At 37.4% G+C, this 26,707-nt stretch overlaps 1 protein-coding gene and 4 non-coding genes across 9 annotated transcripts in view; 3 read left to right on the forward strand and 2 right to left on the reverse strand.

Annotated features, from left to right (window-relative positions):
• The window catches only part of Ptp10d (Protein tyrosine phosphatase 10D), a 46,150-nt gene extending 35,956 nt beyond the window's left edge, over nt 1-10,194 (forward strand). For 2 of the 5 annotated variants that reach the window (XM_072019718.1, XM_072019722.1), the window contains 9 exons: nt 516-893; nt 3,184-3,376; nt 3,671-3,685; nt 4,089-4,257; nt 4,764-5,016; nt 5,468-5,725; nt 6,465-6,849; nt 8,566-8,655; nt 9,864-10,194. In XM_072019718.1, the coding sequence (XP_071875819.1) occupies nt 516-893; nt 3,184-3,376; nt 3,671-3,685; nt 4,089-4,257; nt 4,764-5,016; nt 5,468-5,725; nt 6,465-6,849; nt 8,566-8,627 (1,713 nt within the window). In that variant the 3' untranslated portion in view covers nt 8,628-8,655; nt 9,864-10,194. The remainder of the gene's footprint in view (nt 1-515; nt 894-3,183; nt 3,377-3,670; nt 3,686-4,088; nt 4,258-4,763; nt 5,017-5,467; nt 5,726-6,464; nt 6,850-8,565; nt 8,656-9,863) is intronic. The other 3 variants (XM_072019720.1, XM_072019719.1, XM_072019721.1) reach the window with 3 other exon arrangements.
• Nucleotides 10,195-21,713: 11,519 nt separating this feature from the next.
• Trnaa-agc (transfer RNA alanine (anticodon AGC)) lies at nt 21,714-21,786 on the reverse strand. Its single transcript has one exon. It is a non-coding gene; the product is annotated as a tRNA-Ala (tRNA).
• A 1,383-nt stretch (nt 21,787-23,169) lies between these two features.
• LOC139995981 (U5 spliceosomal RNA) lies at nt 23,170-23,291 on the forward strand. The gene has a single exon (XR_011802106.1). It is a non-coding gene; the product is annotated as a U5 spliceosomal RNA (small nuclear RNA).
• Nucleotides 23,292-23,647: 356 nt separating this feature from the next.
• Nucleotides 23,648-23,719, reverse strand: Trnap-agg (transfer RNA proline (anticodon AGG)). The gene has a single exon. It is a non-coding gene; the product is annotated as a tRNA-Pro (tRNA).
• A 1,136-nt stretch (nt 23,720-24,855) lies between these two features.
• Nucleotides 24,856-24,929, forward strand: Trnat-agu (transfer RNA threonine (anticodon AGU)). Its single transcript has one exon. It is a non-coding gene; the product is annotated as a tRNA-Thr (tRNA).
• The last annotated feature ends 1,778 nt before the right edge of the window (nt 24,930-26,707 follow it).

The raw sequence follows: 26,707 nt of genomic DNA on the forward strand, positions 1-26,707 counted from the left end.
CATGTGTATGGGATATCCTGCGCGAATACGTATGTCTTCTGAATATAATTGATCCGATAATGAAAATTTAGTAAACGATATATAGCGATATATAGCGATATATATATAGTATATTTCGATTAGTTTGATCGAACCACCGGACAAAAACTACCTTGCACGTTATAAATTTCTATTATCGAATAAACCAAAATAAAGCAACTGTAATAAACGAAGATTTACTTTGTCGTAATTGCGAAGTAGGATTCGCGAAAACTTGACGTTTCAGGTAATTTACATTCGAAGAACGAGTATTAGCATTGAGTCAATCGTGATTCACGCACTTTCCCCACCACACATTCGGCATATGGCGCACATAAACGAGAACGTCTGGTAATATTTAAAATTTAAAAAGGAAACGAAGGAAACGAGATTCGATCGAAATTAGATGCGGCATTTTAAAACAGTATTTTAATTAGCTCGCGCGAAGAATAGCGATCGGATAAAATTAACACGTTGTTTCTTGTTACTGTCATTAGGGTTCGACTCATACTCAAATGCAGGACTTCAGGCCGAACGAATATCGCGGCATCGTCAAGTCTCTCATACCTGGAAAAACGTACATCTTTCGGATTCAAGCGCAAACGAGGATCGGCTTTGGTCCCGAAGCGGTGTGGAAACAGAAAATGCCGATTCTGGCACCGCCGAAACCCTCCACCCAAGTAGTGCCAACCGAAGTGTGCAGGAGCAGTACCACGATACAAATACGGTTCCGGAAGAACTATTTCAGCGAGCAGAACGGCGCGGTTACGTCTTACACGATCATCGTGGCTGAAGATGACAGCAAGAACGCCTCTGGTTTGGAAATGCCCAGCTGGAGGGACGTCCAGGCGTACAGCATCTGGCCACCGTATCAGGTAAGAATATTCGAGTAATTTCTCCAATATTTAAGAATATCTCTATTCTAGATACAGACGTGTCGTACGTTGTACGTACGTACATGAATATAAATTCTACGATGAACGAATATAAATTCTAACAGTTTAGAGCTCCATGTTCGACTGGTTCGTGGTCAGATCCTTTGGAAAACTATCCAACGTCTCTGTTCTTTGGCAAAGCGACGTCTGTTCGTTTGTCATCTGTAAATTACGTCCTCTAAACAGTCGTATAAGCAACATCTCGTAGCTCGGCGTCTTCTACTCCACCGGCTATCCACTTTCCAAACGATCGGTCAAGCACCCTGCCCTTGATCGTAAGCCCTCGTAAATTACGCTAAGGCTAAATAACGGCCGGTTACTATTGTATATAATACAATATTATATATATTATATATGTTATACATGCCGTAATATCGTTGAGCAAACGCGTTGTCGTTAACTTACGTATTTACCTTATTCGGGTCTAACGTACGGATCGCTTCGATCTGTAATTAACTAGAAATGCTTTTAATTGCTTTTTCTATGGTTTTTCTACGTTAAACGAAACAATTGGAAACGGTAAAGACGTAAATAATAAACGAAAGCGATAGGAATATCGTATCATTTTCCAACGCGGTTCTTCGATCCAAGTACCGCGCAAACAAATATCAACGTAATAGAAGGAAATCCAAATGCCATCGAGAAGACATATACTTGTCGGTTACGTCAAGCTTTTTTCATTGCAAATCGAGCGACGAGATGCGATGCGTCATCGACATGGCGAATGATATTGCAATCGAGATGTAAAATAAGTAATGCAGCGCGTTACAACTCGTTGGCTTGCAAGATCACGAACAAACAACGCGAACGACCAAGAAATACGTAGACTCAAGACCACGCATAAACAATTAGCGTTTCTACGATCGTTGCATTATGTGTTATACGTATATGTGTCGTATGTGCGTCTTGGCGTGCAACAGTCGATGGGCGAGCGTGCGTGTTTCTAGTTGTCGTTAAAGAGACGAGTTAACGAGGCCGAAACGAAATATTCGGACGTTGTAATGGTGAAACGCGTAGAAATGAAATAGGTAGCATCTTTGTGCTACATAGAAATCAGGGAAATACAATCGTAAGAAATACGGAATTGTAAGAAATATCGTTCGAATTGACTTTATTCGACAGTTGAGTTCTACCGATAGCGATCGTCGTATAATCGTCGTATAATCGTCGTATAATCGTCGTATAATCGTTGTAAATAAGATGAGAAACGCGGTTGTCAATAACAAGTTTGATTTCGAACACGACGGTAATCCTGAAAAGTATAGTTCGTTCGTAAAAGTTTCTCAGATTAAACGTTTCCGCGTGAAAAAAGATTTCAACTAAAAAATACAACTTTTTTCTTTGACACGATACACGTCCCGTATTACGTATAGTCAAGTTTTACTTACGATGGAGTTGAAGCATTTTTCTTTCGGTTTGTGCGTTTGTCGAGTGTGTCTTTTTTCTTTTTGATGGAATACGGATAAACGAACGTTGACATACGATTACTCCAGTTATACTATGGATGTTCTAAAAAATTTGATCGTGAACACAAGAAAAATAATTACGCAGGTAATAATCATTCTTTTGCCGTCAGTCGTTACATATGGTCGATATAATTATATCGTTATACGGTATACAGGGTGGACAGGCGGACCGTACAAGTAATGTCTCCGCCTAAATGTCTCTTCTTCCTAAATTCCACCTAAGTGTCTGTTCTCTCCGGAACTTTTATAGTTATCCGTGTTCAGATATGTGAAATAACACCATGTTGAAACGATCTTGAACTTGAAAAATTAAAGTTCTACGCGAAAGCTATATCTAGTAGCTGTAGGGAGCCTGTGAACGTAAATAAACGTAAACAATTGCTTCACAGATAGTAATTGCTGTCGCGATATCGACGAATCGTTTACGATCAACCGTTAAACTTCGTTTCGGAGCGCCACTCTTCTTTAAACGTCTTTTTCTTCTTTTTCTTTTTTTTTTTTTTTTACTTTTTTGCAGTACCCGATAGTAGTCGGGATCTGTTGGTTCAAAAGTTTGATACTTTTAGTCTACCACAGAAGATAGACCGTTAAAACGTAAGTCTTTGTTGACACTATGAACGTTATCGCTGTAGTATTGGTCGGGTTAAACTACGTAGATATATTTCTCTGGCAACAATCTCTGCGGCGTTCGTAAATCAGAATCACGATATACGTGATCGAATTAGCAAGACGTTTACGCGATTCGATGCTTGTTTGATTCGCAGGTGATGGAACCTTACTATCCTTTCAAAAACGGCTCCGTGGAGGATTTCACGATCGGTAGCGAGAATTGCGACAACAAGATTGGATACTGTAACGGGCCATTGAAGTCAGGATCCACGTACAGAGTAAAAGTTCGAGCGTTCACCGCGCCGGACAAATTCACGGACACCAGTTACAGTTTCCCAATTCAAACAGGTGAGAATGATCGATGAGCGAACACGCTAACGTTCGTTCGACTCATCGATGTTGGGAGATTCTTCTAATTTACGGAACGACAACGCGACAAAGACACAGTCTTTACGCTTCGCAAGGATTCCGGATACGGTCATTTTTCCTTCTTCGTTAAGAACGTATTTTTCTTTTACTTTGTCTCGCGTACAGTCTCGTTTCAAATTCGACATCTAGATTAAAGATCCTTTCCATGGGAGCCTGCTTGTTGCAACATAGCTAAATTCATGCCTCGTTATTTCATGCGCATGTCTGCTCAAGGATTGCTGCTGGCAGGTAAAGTAATAGAGATAAACAAGGTTATTACGAATAATTAATTATAAATTTACGATCCATTACAATTCTAAATTAACAATCTAGATTAGTAAGACGCGGTTCCTTTATTACCTTTTATTAATTTCTGTTAATTCACACACGTTCTATTTCGCCATATTGATTTTTGCATTTCCATTTCTAAATCTCTTTAGAATGGTTAACGTATTTAATATTTTGATTACGAAAACGTACAAGTAACGGTATTGTATTTTCTATAGTACGCGATTCGAATTCCGCACGATAAAAACCAAACGTAGATCGTGCAATTATAAACGCTTATACACGACGGATAAACGTAACATTTTAGTCCGAAACCATTCGATAAACAGAGTTTTCGATTGATATTTTGTCGTATTCGACACAGATAAGGACAATACGGCTATCATAGTTGGGGTCACGGTTCCAATAGTACTCTTATTGACCTTATTGGGCATCGGACTGTTGGTGAGGCGAAGAAGAAGTCAAGGACGTAAAACGACCGAAACGAGGACCACCGACAACTTGTCTTTGCCGGATAGCGTGATCGATACTAGGCAAGTAGGATCGCAAGTTTTAGGTATTTTGATGAAATCAGTCGTCGATTACGAGCAAAGATTCGTTTTAAATTTCTATATTCTCTATACGCGAACCAGAGGAATAAAGGCTTTATAAAAATTGATATATATATATATATATCGTTTGTACCGTAGCACGTAATAACGATCGATTTCTCGATTTAATTTTATCTTTTATTAGAAAGAACAGAGGCAGGAAGCGAGGATACGAGTTAAAATATATCGGCAAACTTTATTAATTTTGTAATCGAGCAGTTGCGGCGTACGAAACTTAAGACGATCCTCGACATTTTACGAAAACTACTATTTTATTATCTGGACTATCGAAAACCGTTTGTTCGAGTGTTTTGTAAGAGAAGAAAAAAAAGGAGATCGAGTTAATTCGAAGAGCGTTTCATGTTCGATTTATGGAATTTATTTGTTAAATTGTCAAGCGAAAGTAACGCGAATCGATCATAAACGATAATTAAATCTCTTCCTTACAGTCGGCCAATTAAGATAGAAGATTTTTCGGAACATTATCGCACGATGTCGGCGGATTCTGATTTCCGTTTTTCGGAAGAATTCGAAGAACTGAAGCACGTCGGAAGAGATCAACCGTGCACAGCTGCGGATTTACCGTGCAACAGGCCAAAGAATCGTTTCACGAATATTTTACCTTACGACCACAGCAGATTTAAGCTGCAACCTGTAGACGACGAAGAGGGTTCTGATTATATTAACGCCAATTACGTTCCCGTAAGTTTCAACCTCTCTGTCGCATTTGGAATTTTGTAATTTAAAGGATTTACGTGATTGGAAAGATTATCGATGAAAATTGTATTTAAAAGCACGATGGCTTATAAATAGCTATATCGATACTTGCGACGTTACGACTGGAGTGAACAACGAGTCAGGATCTAGCGGATAACACGAAAGTGGTAAAACGTCGCACCGACGCAATGAAAACAAAGAACGAACGATACGTTGACTTTCGGTATATCGTGGCTCGTTTTACAACGACGAGTAAACTCATCGTGCCCGGCCTAAGGATTCATCCATATCTTCGTTGTTCGCCTATCTTGTATTTTGATATTAAAAACGGATAGCATGTCTTAGCTTAGTGGATGATCCGCGTTACTCTTTGAAAAATCGATAAAGTTGAGCGAAAATATAAGATTTGAAGTAATAGGTATATTTTATGCACCAGGGTCACAATTCTCCGAGAGAATTTATCGTCACGCAAGGACCTTTACACTCGACTCGCGACGATTTCTGGAGAATGGTGTGGGAAAGTAACAGCAGAGCCATCGTGATGTTAACGAGGTGTATCGAAAAGGGCAGAGAAAAATGTGATCACTATTGGCCTATGGATACCCATCCTGTTTATTACGGAGACATTTGCGTCACGATATTAAACGAGACGCATTACCCCGATTGGAGTATCACGGAATTCATGTTGTGCAGAGTAAGGAAACATCTGTTATTCCTATAAAATTCTGTCTATATCGTATCGCGTATGAAAATAGAAAAGAAAAAAAGGATCGCGTATATTTTTACAAAGATATACCGTTATGCTACCCTGATAGAGCCTGTTTTAGTATCTTCGACTCTTCGTACTTGCTTGCTTCATTCTCGCGAAAGCACGCGAAGTTACGTGTTTCTAAGTTTTGCGATATTCTTACCGATTCTTATCTAAACTAAAAATAAAAAGACTATCCAAGACTGTATTATCGTTCTACGTTTCTCGAAGATAATGGTTTTACAACGATATATAATTTGTAAAACGAAAGCGATCGACTCGTTAAAATAGGACGAAATAATATTATACGTACACGTATATAGGCGATTCCTTGCGAAATAAAATAAATATTTGTTAAAAAATGATAGTCCCGCTACGGAAACCTAAGAAAAATAAGAGATAGAAGACCGATATAGTTAGCGAATCTACAGACGAGTAACGTTAAAATGGTCATGATCGTGTACCCGCTTTGATGGTCGCAACGACGATTAAAACACGTGTATCTTGCTTTCTTCGTCTTTTTAGCTTTGCGTAGTCGGTTATTATTTTTGTCAAATGTCTATTTTGTTTGCTTCTTTTTAGAGAAATAACGCTTTTCGATACTGTACGAATACCTATAGAAAAGAGGGGAAGGGGGGGGGGGGAGAAGGAGGAAAAGAAAAATAGGTAAACGTTTCTTCGACAGGGAGACGTGAAGAGGGTCATTCAGCACTTCCATTTCACAACGTGGCCAGACTTCGGTGTTCCAAGTCCGCCTCAAACGTTAGCCAGATTCGTTCGGGCATTCAGAGAGAGAGTTAGGCCGGATCAAAGGCCTATCGTCGTCCATTGCAGCGCGGGGGTTGGTCGCAGTGGTACGTTCATCACGTTGGACAGAATACTTCAACAGATTTTGGTATCGAAGTACGTCGACATCTTTGGAATAGTCTGGGCAATGAGAAAGGAGCGTGTTTGGATGGTCCAAACGGAACAACAGTACATTTGCATACATCAGTGTCTTCTGGCAGTGCTGGAAGGTCAAGATATGACAGGACCACCGCGGGAGATTCACGACAACCAAGGTTTCGAAGGTGAGAGTTTCCATTTTTCAGTTCCATAATTTAGTAATTTTAGCGAATTCGAGGAAGAAGCTTCGTTCTTTGCGAGATAAGCAGGGATGTGCGCGTATTAACGACTCTTCGACACTCGTGATTAACGTAAATCAGAACATTGGCTACGAATCAACCGAAAAAGATTCATACGTATATACCGTCGGTTTAGATCAACTCTCTAAAGCGTTACGAATATTTTCTACGACGAAAAGCGTTCAGAATCCTAACGGAATTTCAAAATTTGGAGAATACGCGCACACACATCCCTAGCGACAATACGGATATACTTCGAGCATCGAGTATACCACGTGTTCGTGTTACATTTTATACGTTAATAGAAACGATGCTCGAAGATCCGCGAAGTAAAGAGTTACTTCTTAGAATGGAAATTTAAGTTAACGATGTTCGAATCAGGGAAAAATGCGAGAACGTTGATGATAAAAGTTTGCTCGACTTATTTCCTAAATATAATTCACCTTTGTAAATGCTATTCACTTTATGAGTACATTTTTTCATATATATATATATAATAAATAAAAGTACGAGATTTTTTAATATATGTACATGGTATATACGTATGTTAAAAACTCAGGTATATTTTATCTTAAAGTATCACAAGTAAATGTGCAGGAGAGAAATTCATTGAAACGTAACTTTGGATATTTATTACTTTGCTTTTTTGTTGGACAACCGATGCATTTTTCTCTTTTGCGCGAGTTAAATCGTTACAAACAGAGAACAGTAGTGCATGAGTGATTCGCAATGGACGAAACATCTACCAAGGTGCGAGATACGCGCTTTGGAGGAGAAAGTGAATCCATAATTTTAAAATTCCCATCGTAATTCTTCGTCTCTTAATCTCGGTAATTTACGAACTCGAGTTTTCATCGATTTTTAATATTTTTAATATCGGAAATTACTGAAATTACATCAGCGACGAATATGTTCGCTGCCGCTCGTAAGTATGTGGACGCTGCTTAAACGGTCGATTTCTACTAATATAGATAGACGAATCTTACTAAAGTGTATGATTTAATGGCGAACTAACGATCGAAAGCAATATTTATGGCCGTGCAAGTGAATTACGAGTTCAGTATGTACGTTTCAACTTGCATTTCAAGAAAATATTCGTTACATCGCGTAGGCCCCTTAATTTGGAACGGGCTTCTTTATCTTGTATACAGCCGAGGATAATGAATCGCTTAAATAAAAGAACCGCGTAACCGTGTAACAACAACGTGTAATTAGAGAAGTTAAGTTACAGATACCAGTTTTTTAATTAACGTTACCCTGTCGTAATATTCTACGACAGCTTTAATAAACGATAAGATCGTTCTTAATCTTATAATTAAACTACGTTTTAGCAAATACAAGCAAGCGTTCGCAAACTTTTGAGCGGTAGCTCGAATTAGCATATAAATAGTATTTTAGTAACAAAAGATTAAATATAATTTCATAAAAAAGAAGGAAATTATTAACGATTCGGGTACGTTAATAATTAACGAATCGTAAGAGGCTTGGTGGTGGTGACGGTGACGGTGACGGTGTAGTAGTGGTTTTGAGGAAAAGGAAAAGAAAAGATATATTCGGTTTTGTGTCACGTGCAAAAGTGTTCGTTGCTTTTGGTAAATCGTATCACATCCGTACGTAGTGAATCACTTCCCTTCTCCAACCTCGTAATCCCTTTGAATCCAGGCAAGAATCGAAGCTCCGTTGAAAACACAAAGAGTTCTGCTGAGGATGAAAAGGAAAGGTGACCCTCGAACTGCGATTCCGGCGTCGATGGTAATTTCGATCCTCGCTTATTTCATTTTCGACCTGTTTTCTATTTCTCTGTTGTACAGCGTGTTGCATGCGACCACTAGTCTTACCAATGCACGTGGCATGAAAGCTAATCGATAGAAAGTGGCACGTACGTTTCGAACGTACAGACAACAACGACGTCGATCGATATACGATCCATTTCAAGAGTAAACATCATAGACTAGCGAAAGCATGTAACCAGAGATCTTTTTTATATTTCGTAGACTTTAAAAAATTGCATTTGCTGTAGCTTCGATTTCTAATAATCGTGAGTTTGAATAGCAAACAACAAAATCGTTTTGTTTTATTCTTTCACGGTTTCACCAAATTCACAAAAGACAATCTAATTTTCTTTTTTCGCGCAGTTTGATTTCGATCGACGCTATTCCTTGCCACATTTCTTCGTTTTACGGAAAAATTATACGAAAGCTACCTCGTGCGAAATAAAATGGCAACAACGATCGAGCTTTGGAAATTTTCTTCGAAATTCTTCGAAATCGTGGAAATTCTTTTCAATGTTCAAAATTGTCGTTTCGCGCGCGTCATATAAATTTATTACGTTTCGCCGACAGACGGATAATTCGTAACGTTGAACGGCTGATTTCAAGTCTGAAGAAAAAAAAATCTATTCGTAAACGACTTATCGTTCGTAAAGGAACGGATCTTTTACTTTTTCTCGGGGATCTGTATCTGTGTAAAGAGAAAAACAGCGAATAGAAACGTTTACGAGTTAAATATTTTTCGCGACGTAAAATTTTTACGAAGAAGAAACTGTAAAATTATCTCTCGACCTAGCAAACAAGCAGAATTTTTTCCATCGATGATCAAAACGTTCAACGGTGAGAAATAAGCTTGCTGTTTTCAAATTTCCAATAATTAGTACGTATAATTGTCATTTAACGATATTACGGACGATCGCTGTAGTAAATAATACGCGACTAATAAATCGGTAATGAAACGTAGCGCGATGAAAAGAGCTAACGTTATTTCTCGTTTATGTGACAAAGCCACTCCCCCCTGCCACGATATTACATTAATTTGCTTTATTAATCGATCAAACAGCTTTACGATTTGTTTCTATGATCGCAAACAGCATGATCTTTTATTCGATTCAAGCATTTAAGCATTTAAGTTTGGAATTAAGTAAAATTAATCAAACGTTTCATTCTCGTTCTCGTGTATTTTTACAGACGACGAAGGAATAGCAGAGTCAGGAATGTGATGTTCGAATACCTCGTCTGATGCAGGAACACGAGGATATTTTAGAGATATTTTGAAGAGGTGCAGCGCACCGTGCGAAGAATAGTATTACGATGATACGTACGTAACGTGTTATCTAAAGCGTGACAATGGTAATGAAAGCGAGGGTGTAAAAGCGAAGAATAATCGTCGACCGGATGGTTTTCGTTCGGTTCGTTTCGATCGATAGTTAATTGTTACGAAAGTTAATTCGGTAATACGATAGCACGAAGCCACACGGTGCTTGTAAACGTGCTCTAAAGGAGAAAACCGATTAATCAGCGCTGGACGTTAAAAGAAGGACGATGCGTGTTACCTTCTTTAGCGACGACTCGCGACTTTGCTTGGTAAAAGCGTGGTCGAAGATGTTTCGCGCGAACGACAAATCCGTTTATATCGCGTAAACGGATAATCGCGTGTTTACGTCGAACTTTCACGACGAGAACGTTGGTCGACCGAGCGAAAGTATCAACGATTCGATGTTTCACGAACGGCTGTCGAAACATCGGAGCGATAGACCCGTGTTAATCGATCGATGCGAAGGAAAACGCTATCCCTATTTTTCGCGTGGTAGACGACGATGTAGTTTACCTTCGTCCGATCATACTCGGAAACGTTCGTTTCGCGAGCCACGTAAAAAGAGGAATTTCGTTTCTTAAGCAAGACGTTGGAACACGTTGAAAGTAACTAGCCAAGGAATCGAATTACGACGACCGAGGTGAAAAATGGACAAGGACGCTGAAAGGACCGCTCCAACGAACGACGATGGAATTCTCTGAAATTTTTCAGACGTCGGATAATTCGTAACGCGCATAGGAACTTCGATCGAAGGCAGCTGTACACGTATAGCTTTAAAAATGGATCGTTTTATCGAAACATACTGAATCGAAAGTAGACTAAAAGAGAATAGAAAATGCAGCAACGATGGTGTTATTTTTCAACGATTGTTTCAAAGACGGTATGTTTCGGCAACGAGTATTCGCAACGAGAGAACGTACGACGATGTAGCATCGTAACGAATTCTTACGGATCGCCACGTACGTTCGATCGTTGATCTGGTCTCACCGTGTAAATATAAATCGATGTTTTATTTTCCACTTGATTAGACGATTTTGGCGTATTCGATCACGATGTCTGGCCGAGACGATGTTTCTGCCTCGATTTTCACGTCGACGCGATCGATGCTCGTGTTTAAAGTACCTATCGTGATGTAGATAAGTCCAGGTTGCATATCTTAAGGATTGTAAGATGCGTATCCCGCATTGGGTTGCCACCGTTTCGATCCAGACGTTCGGTTCGCAACAAATCGATTTTCCTAAGAAAAATGACAAATGCTGCAAAACCCTGAGAAATCCTACGTTCTTTTCGTTTGTACGTTTTATAGACGGATTCCGCTTGTTATTCCAATTTTATTTTTATTTTATTCCGCGTATAATTAAACAAATTCGACGCATCTTTCTCTAATGTAATTATATATGTATAAAAATCAATTTTTCCAAAATATTTTTACGAATTTTCAATCTTATTTTCAAACGAACGTTTATTTAACGTTTAAATATTCTCTTATTTTGTTTTTTCGTTTTTTTTTTTTTGTTTTCTTTTTTTTCCGTTTTCGTTTGTTTCCACTTGTATAAATTATTCTCCGTTGATCAATAAACTTTTACTATTATTTATCTACACGCGCTTTACGACGATTCGTGAAACTATGATAAATACGTGGCATCTATTATCGAATCTGTTGCTCGTTTCTCTAACACTAAAACAAAATTCTAAAATTACGTTGTAAATTGAAACATGACTTGTTGGGAACCCGACGAGAGTTGGCTGTGCGAACAACGATTGCCGATTCGAATCGTGAGTGGCAACTATCCGTCCAAGGGCTGTAGTAGAGACGCAAATTAAACGTAAAACATTACCTAGAATGAAGAAAAAAGGGAAGGTCAGAAACGTGAGAGAGAAGAAGGATTTCCTTTTTTTTTCATGATAGGAAAAAGACACGTCAGTGGGAACAAGAAACTCGCATCTTCGTAGAAATCATATCACTTTTCACAAGAATCATTCGACGATCCGTATAATATACATATTTACTTATTAACAGTGGATTCGAAACGACGATCGCGATATCGTTCCGAAGTTAATTATAGCGTAGATCGTTCGTTCTTTGACATCGTCGTCAACGTCTCGTGCCGTTTATTATTAACGTGAGACTAATTTGTTGAAAGAAAAGAAGGAAACGAACGAAAAGAAAGAAAACAAAAGGAAAGAAGGTAAACCAAACGACCATCGAACTGTGAACATGTCTCTTCTATGCGAGAGTTTCAAGAACAAAACTTTATACAATTTAGACGATTGATAGGGCTACGATTTAGAGAATATCAACAGCCAAATGTCCGAGGAAAAACGTCAAATCTATGACTCGTTGTTAATTTCACTTACCATCGAACTGAATGGAAATGTGTACGCATTAGGCGTAGTGACAAGTACATTTACTTACGTATTTCCAAAAGGATCGCCAAGTATTATTAGTTTTATACGAAATTCATCTGATCAAAGACTAACATACATATACATATACGTTTCATTACACGTCAATTCAAATACACGTATTTCGTATCTTTTTTTTAACGATTCTTATAATATTTTTCGATATTAGCGATAGAAAATCCTTAGTTACCAGTAACGATCGAGTAAGTAGGAAACGTTGAACGACGACGCGTTTAAAGGTGGAGTACTTAGAGTGGGATTTGCTCGATGCTACAAAGTCGTGTACTTAATTTTCTATTTACAGGTGAGGCAAAAAGTAGGCGTGATCGGTAAATTTTTAGATGTTTAAGAGCAACGGGAAAGTCGATTACCCGCTTTCCCCGTAGTTAATGATTTCCCCGTAATGGTTTCCCCGTGATGGTTTCCCCGTGATGATGGTTTCCCCGTAACGGAGAAAGAAAAGAACCGACAAAGGGATTGAAATTCACTGCCCATATGTATTTTTGGAGAAACATTTTTATATCGCTTAAGCACGTACGTAGAACGATTCGTAAAACGCGCGATCGTACTTGTATCAGAGAGAAAAACGTCCGATCGACTCGATGTTCTTTTATCGATCGTTCGGTGTGCCCTCGATGTTTTACATCTTTCGCGTGCACGCATTTTTCTATCTTTAAATTTCGCGTAAATTTCTGTGGCTCAAATACTAGCGAAATTCTTTATCGCGTAAACGGACTGCAAATTGTAAACAAGTAGTTTAAAATCATACAAATTCAACTTGCACGATAACTTATCGACCGATAGGTATTGATAAACCGTTGTAAACAACAACGAGTCGATGATTACCATTCGAGCTGCTTTATTAGTAAATATTAGCGAATTTAACGAGTTACGTGTTACAGATTATAGACTCGTAGGTCGCATAGAATAAGAGTGTAATAGCGTAAAATTTCGTTTCTCTTTTTACCAAATTTGTCGTTACTGTAATGAAAGAGGCTTTTTATCGATTCCGACCGTTTGTAACCTTTGACTCGTTAAATTTCGTTAATAGCGTTGCTCGAATCGCGCAAGAAGCTCCTGAATCGTAAGTCGTGTACTATACAACGATATCGGTTGACCGTTAATTAAGAAAATCGCCAATTGATCGCCAAATGCGTTAGAGTGTTACAAAGCGATAAGACCAACATATACGTATATAGTCGAATCTAATTCCGAGCTTGTCTCCTTTGTAGCGAACATTTCGTCGCTTCGAACATCCCAAGACGTCGTAAATATAATTATACTCGCTTATATTTAGCAAACGAAAAAACAGACTCACACGCGTAGGCTAACAGATCGATAAAGAAGAGATCGATCGGACAACCGCAGTTTCCAATCCATCGAATTTACTTCTTTGCTATACGTATTGTATATGTATAACACTATGGCTGTACATTTGCGCGGATATATTATCAACCGTATCATCGATGTTTCCCGTTTCAACGTTTTGATCAACGGATCTTGTTAATACGATCGCGGGAATAGGAAATAATTCTACGATTTGTACGTCTTTTCTTTCCTTAAATCTAGAAACCAATGCAATTTTGTTGATCGTAAGACGCAGGTTCTATAACGCGTTTCAATTGGTTTGCTCGTTGAAAAAGTACTTGGATAGTTTTAACAGGATGCTCGTAACGTCATCGATTTACGACGATCGTGGATAATTTTCAGTAAAATTTATCGATCAACGTTTAAACGAACCTTTCCCATTTTTATAAGTATGCTGTCATTAAATTTCGCTCTCTGTCTGTTTCTCTCTCTCCCTCTCTCTTTTTAGGCTCGTTTCTTATGGGAACATCATAATTTTCACATTTCGGTAAAATTTTAACGCGATAACACTATCGATATACAGAGGAATCTTCGTGTAAATATGGTAAGATAAAAATCGAAGCAAAGGATATTATTTTGTTTTTTCTTAGGATATCGGAAAATCTGTAACGTAATAATTATTTCTATGTATTAAACTAAATACATTTACATTACATTACATGTGCTAAAAATTAATTAGGCAATTATTTAAAACATAAATTTGATTAACTTGTACAGTAATTATTATACGCGATCTTTTATTAAAGATTATCGGCTATATGTATGTATGTATGTACATATATATATATATTTGCACTCCGATTCAAAGGAGATATCGTATCGCTTGTGAAAAAGATTTTCACGCTTCGTTACTGTTAACGATTTCAAAGTAAATGTCGGTGTATTGCTTTCATTGTATCAGCTTCGGAAAAATTGTGAATCGGTTTCGTCCGTTCAGATTGTCGGTATATTTGCAACGTAATGCACGAGCAATTGAAAAATTCGGTCATTGTCCTTGCAAATGTGTAGATACCATCGTCGCAATGTAATATAAGAACGATCTATGTATACGTGGTAAGCTCTCGATTATTCTATGCTAAAGCGTTTAGCGTTTCGTTATTGTATTCCGTTATATCGTATTATTTTTGTACGAGAGAAAGAAGGAAAAATCGTTGGATAAATTTTGTCCGTTTAATTGGACAAGTTTTACCGTTCATTGCGATTACCGTTTCAAAAGTATCAAAATGTGAATACCGCGCTTGCGTGAATTCTAAAAATATGCAATTTAATTTTTATTTATCGTAATTGATATTTTCGCTTAAATAGATTTACTTGTAAAAGGGAAAAATTTATCGAACGATTCGACGAAAATAAATAAGAATTTCATTGGAACAAAATTCACAGACCCGTCAAATATTTCTATATATGGAGATTAATTGGAGGATCGACGCTACGAGATGTAAGTTTTTCGACGCGTCTCGTAACGATATTTCCAAGACATATCACGACAGGTAAGAAAGGAGAGCGGTACTGGCCATCGATCGAATTGAAATTATTTTGGTTTCTACGGTGCTCGATACCAATGGTATTATAATCTAGGTCGGAAAAAAACATTTTTCTCGATATATTTAATATGTTCGCTGTTCGTACAGAATTGGTCAAGGGACACCAGCTAACCATTGAGAAGATCGAGCACAGGGATATCCGGTGTGAAAATTGCGTTGTCATTTGATACAATGAATGTGTTATTCTGTGATAAGTCGTAACTGTCGGCCGAGTATGCAAGATTCTATGCACCTGAGTTGGAAAGATGTTTTGGTTTGCACGGATGATTAATTAGAAACAATGTTCGATCGATCATCGATTCGTGCCAATTACTTTTTAGTCGATCGATAAATATCCAAGTGTACGGTGTAAGAGAACGACGCTGTTGTATAATAAATATGATACGATAACGCGCGTTATCGCTGCTGTACATAGTATGATAATTAAGGATGGAAAGATATATATATATATATGTACGTTTATATTTTTTAAACAGCGCGCACAAATCACAGATCCGTTGGATACCATGAAACGTGCTTAAATAACGGTGTCCGCGATTAAGTCGAAGGTGTTAGACGATGTGTAGCTAGTCTGTTGAAATTATGTTACCATTCGAGACGAAACTGTGAAAGAATCGCTAAAATTTCTCGGACAAACCGATCTTTTCGAACGAAGATCATAAAAGGCAAGCTAAAAACAGATCCCTTATGCTTGTAACTAAAGTTATTATCAACGAATCGATATTATAAACGAATTAAAGGATTCACACGATGCTCGAATATCAACTTTCATGGTAATAACCGTTGTCTTTCTTTCGAATTTATCGTTTCTAGAACGCAGCTGCACGAAAGTAAATTATATTTTATTCTTGAATGGGTGATTCGTCGTTAAATCGTTCGAACGAACGATTTGCTTGTACAGAAATATTTGCTTCTACGCAAATATTTGTACAGAAATATCGGTTAAAAACGTATACTTTGGTAACATACTAATTCTATTTTGTCGTAATATGTATTTTTATACATATTATAACATAAACCTATTAAACTCTTTGCCTTATCACATTTTAAGTCACGCTCCATCCAATTCGTACTTTTAATCTCGAACGCGTTGTCGCGTCTATTTACTAAATTACTGCGGCAACGACTAATTATTTTAAATGTATTTATTTTCGATAAAACTGTACGTTATTACATCGTTGTCGTTATCATTGATACATCGTGTATTATTTACTCGAAACGATCCAAATCAAATTATAGTACTCGTTGAACGGCAGTTGTTGACTTTTGATTTTACGCGCAAACGCAAAGAAGGTTGAACGCGGATCGTATCTGTATATGTGTAACGTTTCGATATTATAGCAGCGAATAGCTGACACTCGCGTAAGTAGCTACTAAGAAATCGTAAGGCAAGGGGTTAAATAAGAAAGGAATACAGGTTAAATAAAAGTTTGATCGAAGCAACGTACGAAATATGAAACTTTTGTTGCGTGGGAACGAAGTATATGTTTAGATATGAAAATTCGCAGAGTTTCATCGAGCACGTGCCGCTATAACGTTTTTCTTTCGAAGCAGTAGTGGCGAGATTTGCGTGCGCAAAAAGGAAATTACGTAAGCTACGTTTTTTCTTTTGTAAATATAGAATTTTGTACCAGCTGTCAGAACAGCCGATCCTGTACGAGGGATGATTTTACGAATCATCGACTCGTGCGATTTCTTTTAAGATTCGTAAAACTATCTCGCGATAATTTTGTCGTAATGCTACTAGTAAAACGCGTTTATCCGTATCTAAAAAAATGGTACAGCGTGCGCAGTACGAAGGGACACCGGTTGTCTCGCAGAAACAAAACGAAAGACGAAATATGCGTACGTAATAAATATGGTTCTTCCAATAAACTAGAGTTTCTTTCTTTCCTTAGTTTTTCCAATAAATATACATCGTCGTTCCGCAAATGGACGATAAAAATCGTTTCTCCGAAATGATTTTCCGATTCTAAGTCTCTCTTTAAACTCTTTTCAAGCTTAAATATGCTTTAAATACGCTTGCTTTCGTCCTTCCGGCAGGATCACTGCAGGGCCGATTATCGTAGGATAATTTTGCTTTGCCGATCTTTGCCAATCTATTTGGACGTCGTTGTTCTTTGTACGTCGCGTTTATCGTTACTCTTTCTTTCGACCGATAACCGGAAACGGAGGAATTTCATCGATTTTCTTTCGATTAAATGACACGAATTTGGAATTCTTCGATCAACTCGTTAGTCGGATAATCTTGGTCTCGTTCTAAATATGTAACGAGATAAAAGAATATGCAGGATAAACGCACGCCCAAGTAATTTCGATGCAAAGATAAGAATAAAAATTTCTTTCTACGCGGAAAATGGTCTACGTCGGTCTGAATTAATACTGATACGCTAAAAAATGCTACACGTTGAAATACGAGTAAAGGTAAACTTCGTTCTATCGTTTTCTTTTCTTTTCTTTATTCTACAGTCACGTTTACACGTATTGAAACGATTTCCATAATATATAATGCATTCGCAACGTGCCGATTGATTTTCAATAACGCTAAAGCTCGAACACCGAACGAGACAAAAATTTTTACTCGTCGATTCTGTGTTACGATTATACGGGTAAATGTATTCGTCTTTTTCTTCCTTTTTCTTAATGCACCATACTTGATCGTTTCGTTTCACGTGCCGTCGTATCTGAAAAATACAAACGAAAATGAATCTCGTTACTATACGAGTTAAATAGGACGACGCTGCAACGAATCTAAAAACGTTTAACATCGATTATAATTACTACCGTAATTGTAATATAATAGACGAAGCGTTAATTACTATCATTTTTTATCGCGTATCGATACTTGGAAGGCGGCCACTTAAATCGAATATTCGAAATTTGACAATTTTTGCGGCGATTCGGTGACTCGCGTCTGTGGCGACGAAGTGGACGTTGACGAAGATAAATTAACCGTTCTTGAATTTAATGGCACTTTCGGAGGTAACGAGCTTATTTTCTCCCGTGTCTTTAAGTTAGGCTCCAGCGTGGCATTTCCACTTTGCGGTCGTCCTGAACATCGAAAATCTACATAAATACCGCGTAAATACCGCGTGATTTACGATTTTTACCGCGAATTTTTATATTTCTTATATTTTTACGAATGTATGTTAAAAGTTTGCAGCTCTTTTTACTTTCCTCTCAACTGATTCAGCATTCTTGAAAAAATGCCCGGTGCGTTTTCTTCTATATGCTTTTTGTCATCGTTGTCCTCGTTGTTAGGATTGCGACGCAGGATGCGGCTCAGAGAGCCAGCTCGAGGATGGAACATTTTTTTCGGCGAGCCATCTTTATCCACCAGCTTCAGCATTCTACCTAAAGAGTTGCTCTTCTCTTTTTTTGCCGCGTCCTCGCTTTCCATAGTTTTAGCCGGATTCTGAGAAAAAACATTTGAAATATCGTTTGTCTTTTGTTAGAAAGATATCTACCGTCGTAAATCTACGATCTAAAATCACTCGGCCGTTTTATATGTTAACGGATAAAGAAATACACAATGAACGATGATATTTGTGATCCGAAGTGCGTTATAAAAAAGAGGATTTAAGAAAGTTGTAGAGGCGATGATTTTGATTTTACAATAGCTATTCTTATACGCGTAAAATGCGACGTTATTTCTGAAAATCGCTCGTTTACTTCGTATTCGCCGTACTTGTAGTTTTATAGCGACGGGTCTCGTATTAATAACTCGTTGTTACGCTCGAATCGATTATTCGGCTCGTTAAAAAAAAGTCGAGGCCCGTCTTCGATAGGAACTTGAAACGAACAATTTTCTAGTACGAATTTACGTAAAATTTCCAAACATGTAACTGCTTTTCTGCCCAATTATTTTTCACTGTTCCCCTTTCGTTAAATTTCTATCCGCTCCTTTCTATCTGATATTTTTTTTTGCAGTGTCGAGTTGCTTACGATATCGCTGTCGATATCCAGGCATGATTTATCCATGGTTACAGGTGTTTGGGAGCGCTGCTTAAACATTTTCCCCATTCGATTGAGCGTAGCAGTCTTCAATTTTCTGGCATCTTGTCTGACAGTCTCGGTCCTTGACAGTCTTTGCGTCAACTCCGCGGACCCATCCTTTTTCTTCGAAACGCTTTTGTCTTCGTCCGAACCTAAGCAAACAAATTAAACCGTTCAAGTTGATTTACTTTCAGATTTTCCAACAGATACGTGTTTTCTCCTCGACAGGCCATACAACCTGCAGGGCACGCTTAATTTTAAGGTACGTTCAGTCACCTCGGAAGGCAAGTTAACGCTCTCGCTAAAAGCAGAAGTATTTCATACTTTGCTTCGCATCGTTGAAATTTTTTTGCTACTTTACGTTGAAACAAATCACCGATAGGTTTTACCACGCCGGATAAAGTATATACGATTTAACCACTCGATATTAAGCGAGCGAGGATAAACTGGTGCACTACGAGACGAATCACTCACCGAGAATAGTACATTCGCTTTATACGTTTCGCTCGTTTCCTTTGTCGGAACGTTAAACTCCTCGCTGTGCTTAGAACCCTTTACAAGGCTAATTCTTAGCCGAGCTCGTCGATCGTTTGGATTAATGGTTAAGATTAATTCAAAGTCAACGCTCAACGTCAAACTTTTCGTTTCGATCTCGCTATCACTCAGGCGAATGTCAACCACGTTTGTTCGATTATCTATTTACACCTGACTATTTTAAATTCTGCTGCTTTTCCCTTTCACGCGTAATCGTTCTTTTCTCGAAGAGCTTAACGTGCTCCTTTCGCGATAAACGATTGACAGCTACTTCCGTGTAAATTAGTTTACTTACTCGATGTGGTCCGCAACACGATCGATCGCGAATCCTTAATTGCATCCTGTTGCGTGGAAGAACGATTCGTCGAACCGTGAGATTCATCCAAACCGGTTGCTCCTGCCGTAGCCTGTTAAATTAAGCTTCGTCTTTTTATTTCGTTTCTTAGTCGCGCGGTCACACGATAAAAGTTTTTATCATTTTAAACGACGTTCGAAATTCTTTTAACGAATCTTTCAATGATTCAGGTTTTATCTGTGTACCGGCAAATGGAAGCCACGGTAGTTCTCTTGCAACCGGCACGATTGGAAGTTAAATTACGATAGTTTCAAAAGATTGAATCGTAAAGTAGCATTATAGAAACGAATAGGAATAAATTGAAAGTCTGTAGCTCGTGATGTTTAACGCGTTGAAAATACAAGATGGCAATATAGTTGATATCACGCGTTTTGATATAATGGCGTTGAGATTTGTACTGTTCGATAAGGAGAGTGGAAGAGGAGAAAAAAGCAAGATGAACGAGCGATTGACGCGGAAAAAGAAGCGACTTACCGATTTCTGTGCTTTTACTCCTTTCTGAGCACCGTCGTTCATTTTTCGTTCGTTTCTTTAGCCAACGAACGGAACGCGAATCCGTGAAAGTAATCGAGAAGGATTGAAACGTGGTTGCGTTTGTTTTTTCCTCGCTTGACTTTTTGATTGACGATGCGCGTCGTTCATGCCTCCGCTTCCGTCTCTCCGATCTTGGTTTTCAACCTCGAGATTCTCTTCAAAGCTTAAACATTCGCCAACAATAAGTTAACGTTTCCATTCTCTCGGTGCAAATTCACGAAACGTGCACGAAAACGTGGTTCAACGTTGTCGTCTCACGACATTCTATCGGTAAAAAGTAATTATACCTCGTCAGAATCGATGTACGAGCGTTTTCCTTTTTCATCCCTGACCAGCAATGGCGGAATGACCGTTCGTTGTTTCGCGAGCTGAAAACGTAGTAGATGCTATCGAATATATTTCCATTATTAAGGCTTTTTCGCGTCAAGAATATTTATATTGCCCGGAGCGCAAGAACTTTCATTACAGTATCTAAGCTACATTCTCTTCCATGTGAATTAACATTTTTTATTTTATTCCTGTGTACACGAAATAGAAGATTAGATAGAATTGTATTTAAGAAAGAGGAATTTTTATAGAAATAATTCGCTGGTAGTCGGGATACTAATCCTCCTTTTACATCGTTTCCAGAGTAATTAATCTTTCTTGTGTCTCGTCAACGATCATGGATTGCCTGGAACGCATTACTCGCAATGCATTACAACACTTGGTCGTATTATACGGCGATACGCTTTGTTCGATACCCGAAAAATAAAACTAGTACGATTTCTAGAACTCAAGTCACCATCGCCTCTATGAGTACCACTGTATGACGAGTTCAGTTGCCAAAGCGAATATACTTGCGTGAAATTGTCTCTTATCGTTCGTCAAAAATGTGGGGTGGAATATTAACGTATAAAATAAGGTGTACAAAGATTTGAAAGCTTCGATATATAAAAAATAAAATTAGACAATATATTATTCTACGAATAATATATATTCTGGAATGGAGGCGCCGGGTATCGATCCCGGTACCTCTCGCATGCTAAGCGAGCGCTCTACCATCTGAGCTACGCCCCCCAATACAGATATAATTTTTATTTTACAATTTTCTGATCATTATTTTCTTTTATACAAATTATAAAGCTCAGAGTCGCATAACCGTAATTTATCGAAGGTGTCGATATAACTATGCCGGTATTCAGCGTACACGGCAAGACACGAGGTCAAGCAACCACAAGAAGATGCTTTCATCTTACATTGCTACGTTCGTTTGTAGCTGCAACGCACGCTTCGCTACCGACAATGTCAGTAACGCCACTCATCGTGACAAAAACGCGTAGCATCGAAAACGGTTCGCTACTGTTTCTCAGACAGGTTCACGTTATTTTACAACGACCGCTGCATGGACGCTTACCGTTAGTTCTCAGCGGTTCTATGCCTAATACGCGTCACAATGTAGGTATAATGTGGACAGTGGGTCTTAGATCGCATCGTTCCTGTATTTACGATCATGCAAGCATTAGCAATGTCATGTTTGATCTTGATAGAACAGTGATTTACTCTGCAAGATAGTCGGACCTCATTCCGATCGTATTGTAGAATTTGTGTATGCCAAAGAGTATACAAATCTTAACAATAACTGTAAAAGCGAAGTATACAGGCATTTGAACAACTATGAAAATTCATTGACGTTGGTCGATGCTTCCGTGATTCGTCGGGCAACAATTTGTTTATGGCGGGATGAACGACAATTTCAGTAATTTTTTCGTCGATATAAGTTTTCCGTCGATATAAAAAATCCCGCTAGAATATTAACAAGTCCGGTATTAATAAGTATCCGTCGCAATATTGTCAAAATAATAACGTACATATAGTACAATCGGTTGTTACCAATTTTTGGACGTAATTTTTTCGAAAACGAAGCCGCAAACAAATAATCGTTATCCTATATCTTTGATTTATCTTTTCATAAGTAATTCACCGTTGTCATTCTATACTGTCTGTTCCGAAACACATTCTATAGTGGAACAAATGAATTGTCCATAGATGTAATTTTGTTATCATAGAATTATTGTTTTATTATCGTGTATTTATTAAATTACTTTTATTAGATTTTGTAATTTACATTGAGGAAAAACAACTTTTCTATGTTATCCCCTATATAAATATTAAACGATCGAAATTATTTTATCTCAAACAATTTTCCCATGAATGAATCTGTTTATATAAGTAAAAAAGTCTTTCAAATAGAACATAAATACTTTGAAGCAATACGCTTTCATGGAAATCTCTAAGAATAAACGTATATAGTATAGTAAATAAATAAATACTTGATAAAGTTTTTAATGCTTCGACGAATTACTATGGCGTAAATGCACCAAATTCTCACCAGAGGGATACGTTTCTCGCTTGCGAAAAGGGCACTGGCGTAAGATAAATTTCAACGTAACGACGATATCTACACTTTTGTTCCCCTTCAAATAACGTATAAATCTTTCGCCTTTTACTAAAGATTTCCGTGGAGGGGAACACTCGATAAGTCTATAACTTAATTTTTGTTATATCCGACATCCGTCGGGTAATAAATAATTCAAAGCATAATTAATTAAACGATTGTTAGTGCAAAAAGTATATATATACATATATGATATTTTGCACAGATAAACAATTTAGTTACAACTGCAGTAAAATGAAAATCATGGTATATGCGTTTGGGTATGTGTATTATTTTGAATTTTGGCTATAGAAAGTGGATAGCTTCGCTTAAGGATACAACGAAAATAGGAAACTAGTAAATAGGGGAAATACGTAATTGCTATTTTAATCGTGACCATTGTTTGTCAAGAGAGAGTTTTTTCAAGTAAAAACTAGCAATCACATAGGGAAAATAAATAAAATTTATAACGATAATTACATAAATTAAAAAAAAAAGAAAAGTGGGCTCGTCCGGGATTTGAACCCGGGACCTCTCGCACCCTAAGCGAGAATCATACCCCTAGACCAACGAGCCGTTATGTACACAGGTTGATCGATGAAATCTTATGAGTGTGAATAGTCATATTGTAATAATAATAATAATAAAATAATTGCACAATTAATTGTAAATTCGGTTTAACTTCGGAGCTGATTTCGTGTTGTCGAACATAACGTTATTGCCTTTCTTGTTTGTCATCTGATAGTTTTTAGGTTCAATAGTTTTAATATATATATAATTTTCCTTAGATAAACAAAATTGACCCTCATACGTCGTCCACCGTGGCATCTACCTAGAAAAATCGCACCCCTTAAATGTCTCGGTTGATAATTGATATGGATTAAAAATCTTTCTCTGTACATTCGTATATAAATAACGGTTTTTATGTCGATTCGCTACGATAGAAATTAGAGGAATTGTTTCATCTTCCTTAGAAGAAAGAACGTACCTGTTCCGCGGAGTCGTTTTTCCACGATAATTTTAAAGATTACTTCGTTCCAAAGTGTGCATGATAGAGTAAAACTGTCAAAGAATAGAAAAAGCACCCTCGCTTGTTGCTTGAAGCTTGTTGCTCAACTTGTCGAAGCTGTAGAAATTATCCTCTACGGATAAACTTTTGGAATAAATAAATAGCTTTATGCAAAGACTAAGAAAAGCTTTGAGCTGAAATTTATCGGGCTCTTTTATCACTACGAAGACCATATTTTACCAAAATTTTAAAGTCACAATGTTGTTTAAATATCTATGAATAACAAAGAAACGAAAAAAGGTTTATTTCGATGGTTTTCATATTTTTTCTTTTACATGTCAACATGTGATCCGATTTTAGCTTTACAGGACTCGTTTTATAGATCTTTCTATGTGCGAAAAATCCGTTTTTCAAACCTGTATGTCTTTTTTTTTTTAACAATGCTGCTCAATTTTTCAACAAAGTTTCAAACACGTACGTTTCATTTTTGACGATCTTTCAACTCATTTTGTGCAAAAGAGTCGCTGTTTACAATTTTTTCCGACACGCCGCGGCACACGAAGGGCCTTGTCCCTAAGCGTAAACCTCATCAGATAGATTTATAAATACTTCTTTTAGATAATTGTGATATATTCGAGTCGATATATTTTTTAAATGTTGCTATTTATAGTGATTGAAATATTAAAAAAGCGTGAAAACAAGCGGCGCCGTGGCTTAGTTGGTTAAAGCGCCTGTCTAGTAAACAGGAGATCGAGGGTTCGAATCCCTCCGGAGCCTAAATCAAAACCCTGATCCTCGCATAGCGTTAAGAGGGGTTGGTTTACTTTTTTTTTTTTTAACGTAACATCGAAAGTGTCAATATTTACGTAATTACATATTTTAGAAATATCGATGAACGTTAAGCGATCATTATATGATATATCATTATATTTATTTAGATCATCGTAACTAAGAAATTTCTAGACGTATAAACGTAGGAAAAAAAACGAAATTCCAATAACAACCATATTCAAACGTCATTGGAGATGAAATAAATTCGAGATAATAATATGTGATAAATTTGTATTTTCATGTGTACACGGACAGTGGACAATCTCCTGGTCTCGACGGTGCTTAAAAGACTAGATTGCGTGCCGAAAGCACGATGTATGGCGTAACCATATTGCGAAAGCAATAACGAAACGTATCGTTTACCGATGGCAGTTTAATTTTGTTCCGTCCTATAATTTCAAAGCTGTTCGTTTGAATTCATACGATTATTGCATTCGAAATTGAAATAACATTCCTTCGAAGCAGATTCCTTATAAAACGAAAGAACGGTTTTAGCGTTTTAGCGTCGTTCACCGTTCTACTTTAACGCGTGGACGTTTGAAAATCATGTTTATTTCTTATAATTCTTATATTCTTCGTGTACCTATATTTATAAATAACGTTATATACGACGAAGGCATATATAGTCACGCCACTACCTATCGTTAGCAGGGAAAATGCAGCCTATCTGTACACTCTGTATAATGTATTACATTTCTTTTCGTCTATACTCGTCGAACTTAATCTCTTCGTACATAGTATACTATGCTTAAGGTCTACTTACAAGCATTCGCACGACTCGCTTCATCTCTCACAGTTATATTCAACTTTCGCGTTACTCAATTACATCGATCATTCAACATTGATTGGAATGGTATCTACAATGCGGATGATACAAAAGTATGTGGTACTCTGCGCACAATTGTTCGCATTATGTATCGTTAGATTAAACGTTACACGTGCTAGATACGATTTACAAATGTTCAAACGGAACAGAAAATTTAATTGCAACTAATTTGCGTTACGATTTCAGATTTGAAGAATCTATATGATACGCGCTAAAGAATGTTCGATTAACGTGGAATCTAAAATTAATTTTCCCCGAGAATAGAGTAGAATGTAATTTTATATTTGTATGTTAAAAATTTACTTTGACGATATATTAAATCAACGTACGAGATATAATATCGTTATATCACATCAATTAAGATTATGTAAGGCGTAAAACTTTATTTCAAGCATCATCCTCTTCTTTGGATACAACGTTCACATTTGCGAATCATGAATTCATCGATATGCAAGTACATTTTCCTTATTCGGCAGTTATCCAACATACGTATATCTTTCGATCACTTTGGTAATTCAACCGTACCGTTTAAGCATTATACACAGGCAAATAAAAAATTAGATTTTCACACCGAAAATATTGGTTTTAGTATCTATATCGATCGAACATATTTTATTCCTTTTAGTTTGCATTACGAACGTTTACAGTTCCGTAGCTTGCTTAAACGTCTTGTATATTTAGTCAATCGTTGTTAGTTCTACTAATGCACGTTTATGTGATATAAAATAGAAGTTTTTTGGTCGTCGCGACAGATCGATTCAATTTTTTCTACGATGTATTTTGCAATTGGTACGAGGAATAAATCGTGGAATAAGTTTCGACATTTTTAAACGTATGGCCAATTATTTGCTAGATATGTATGGCGTCAAGTAACTTTTTACATAATTTACATTATTAC

Source organism: Bombus fervidus, chromosome 16, assembly GCF_041682495.2.
Source record: "Bombus fervidus isolate BK054 chromosome 16, iyBomFerv1, whole genome shotgun sequence".
NCBI lineage: Eukaryota > Metazoa > Arthropoda > Insecta > Hymenoptera > Apidae > Bombus > Bombus fervidus.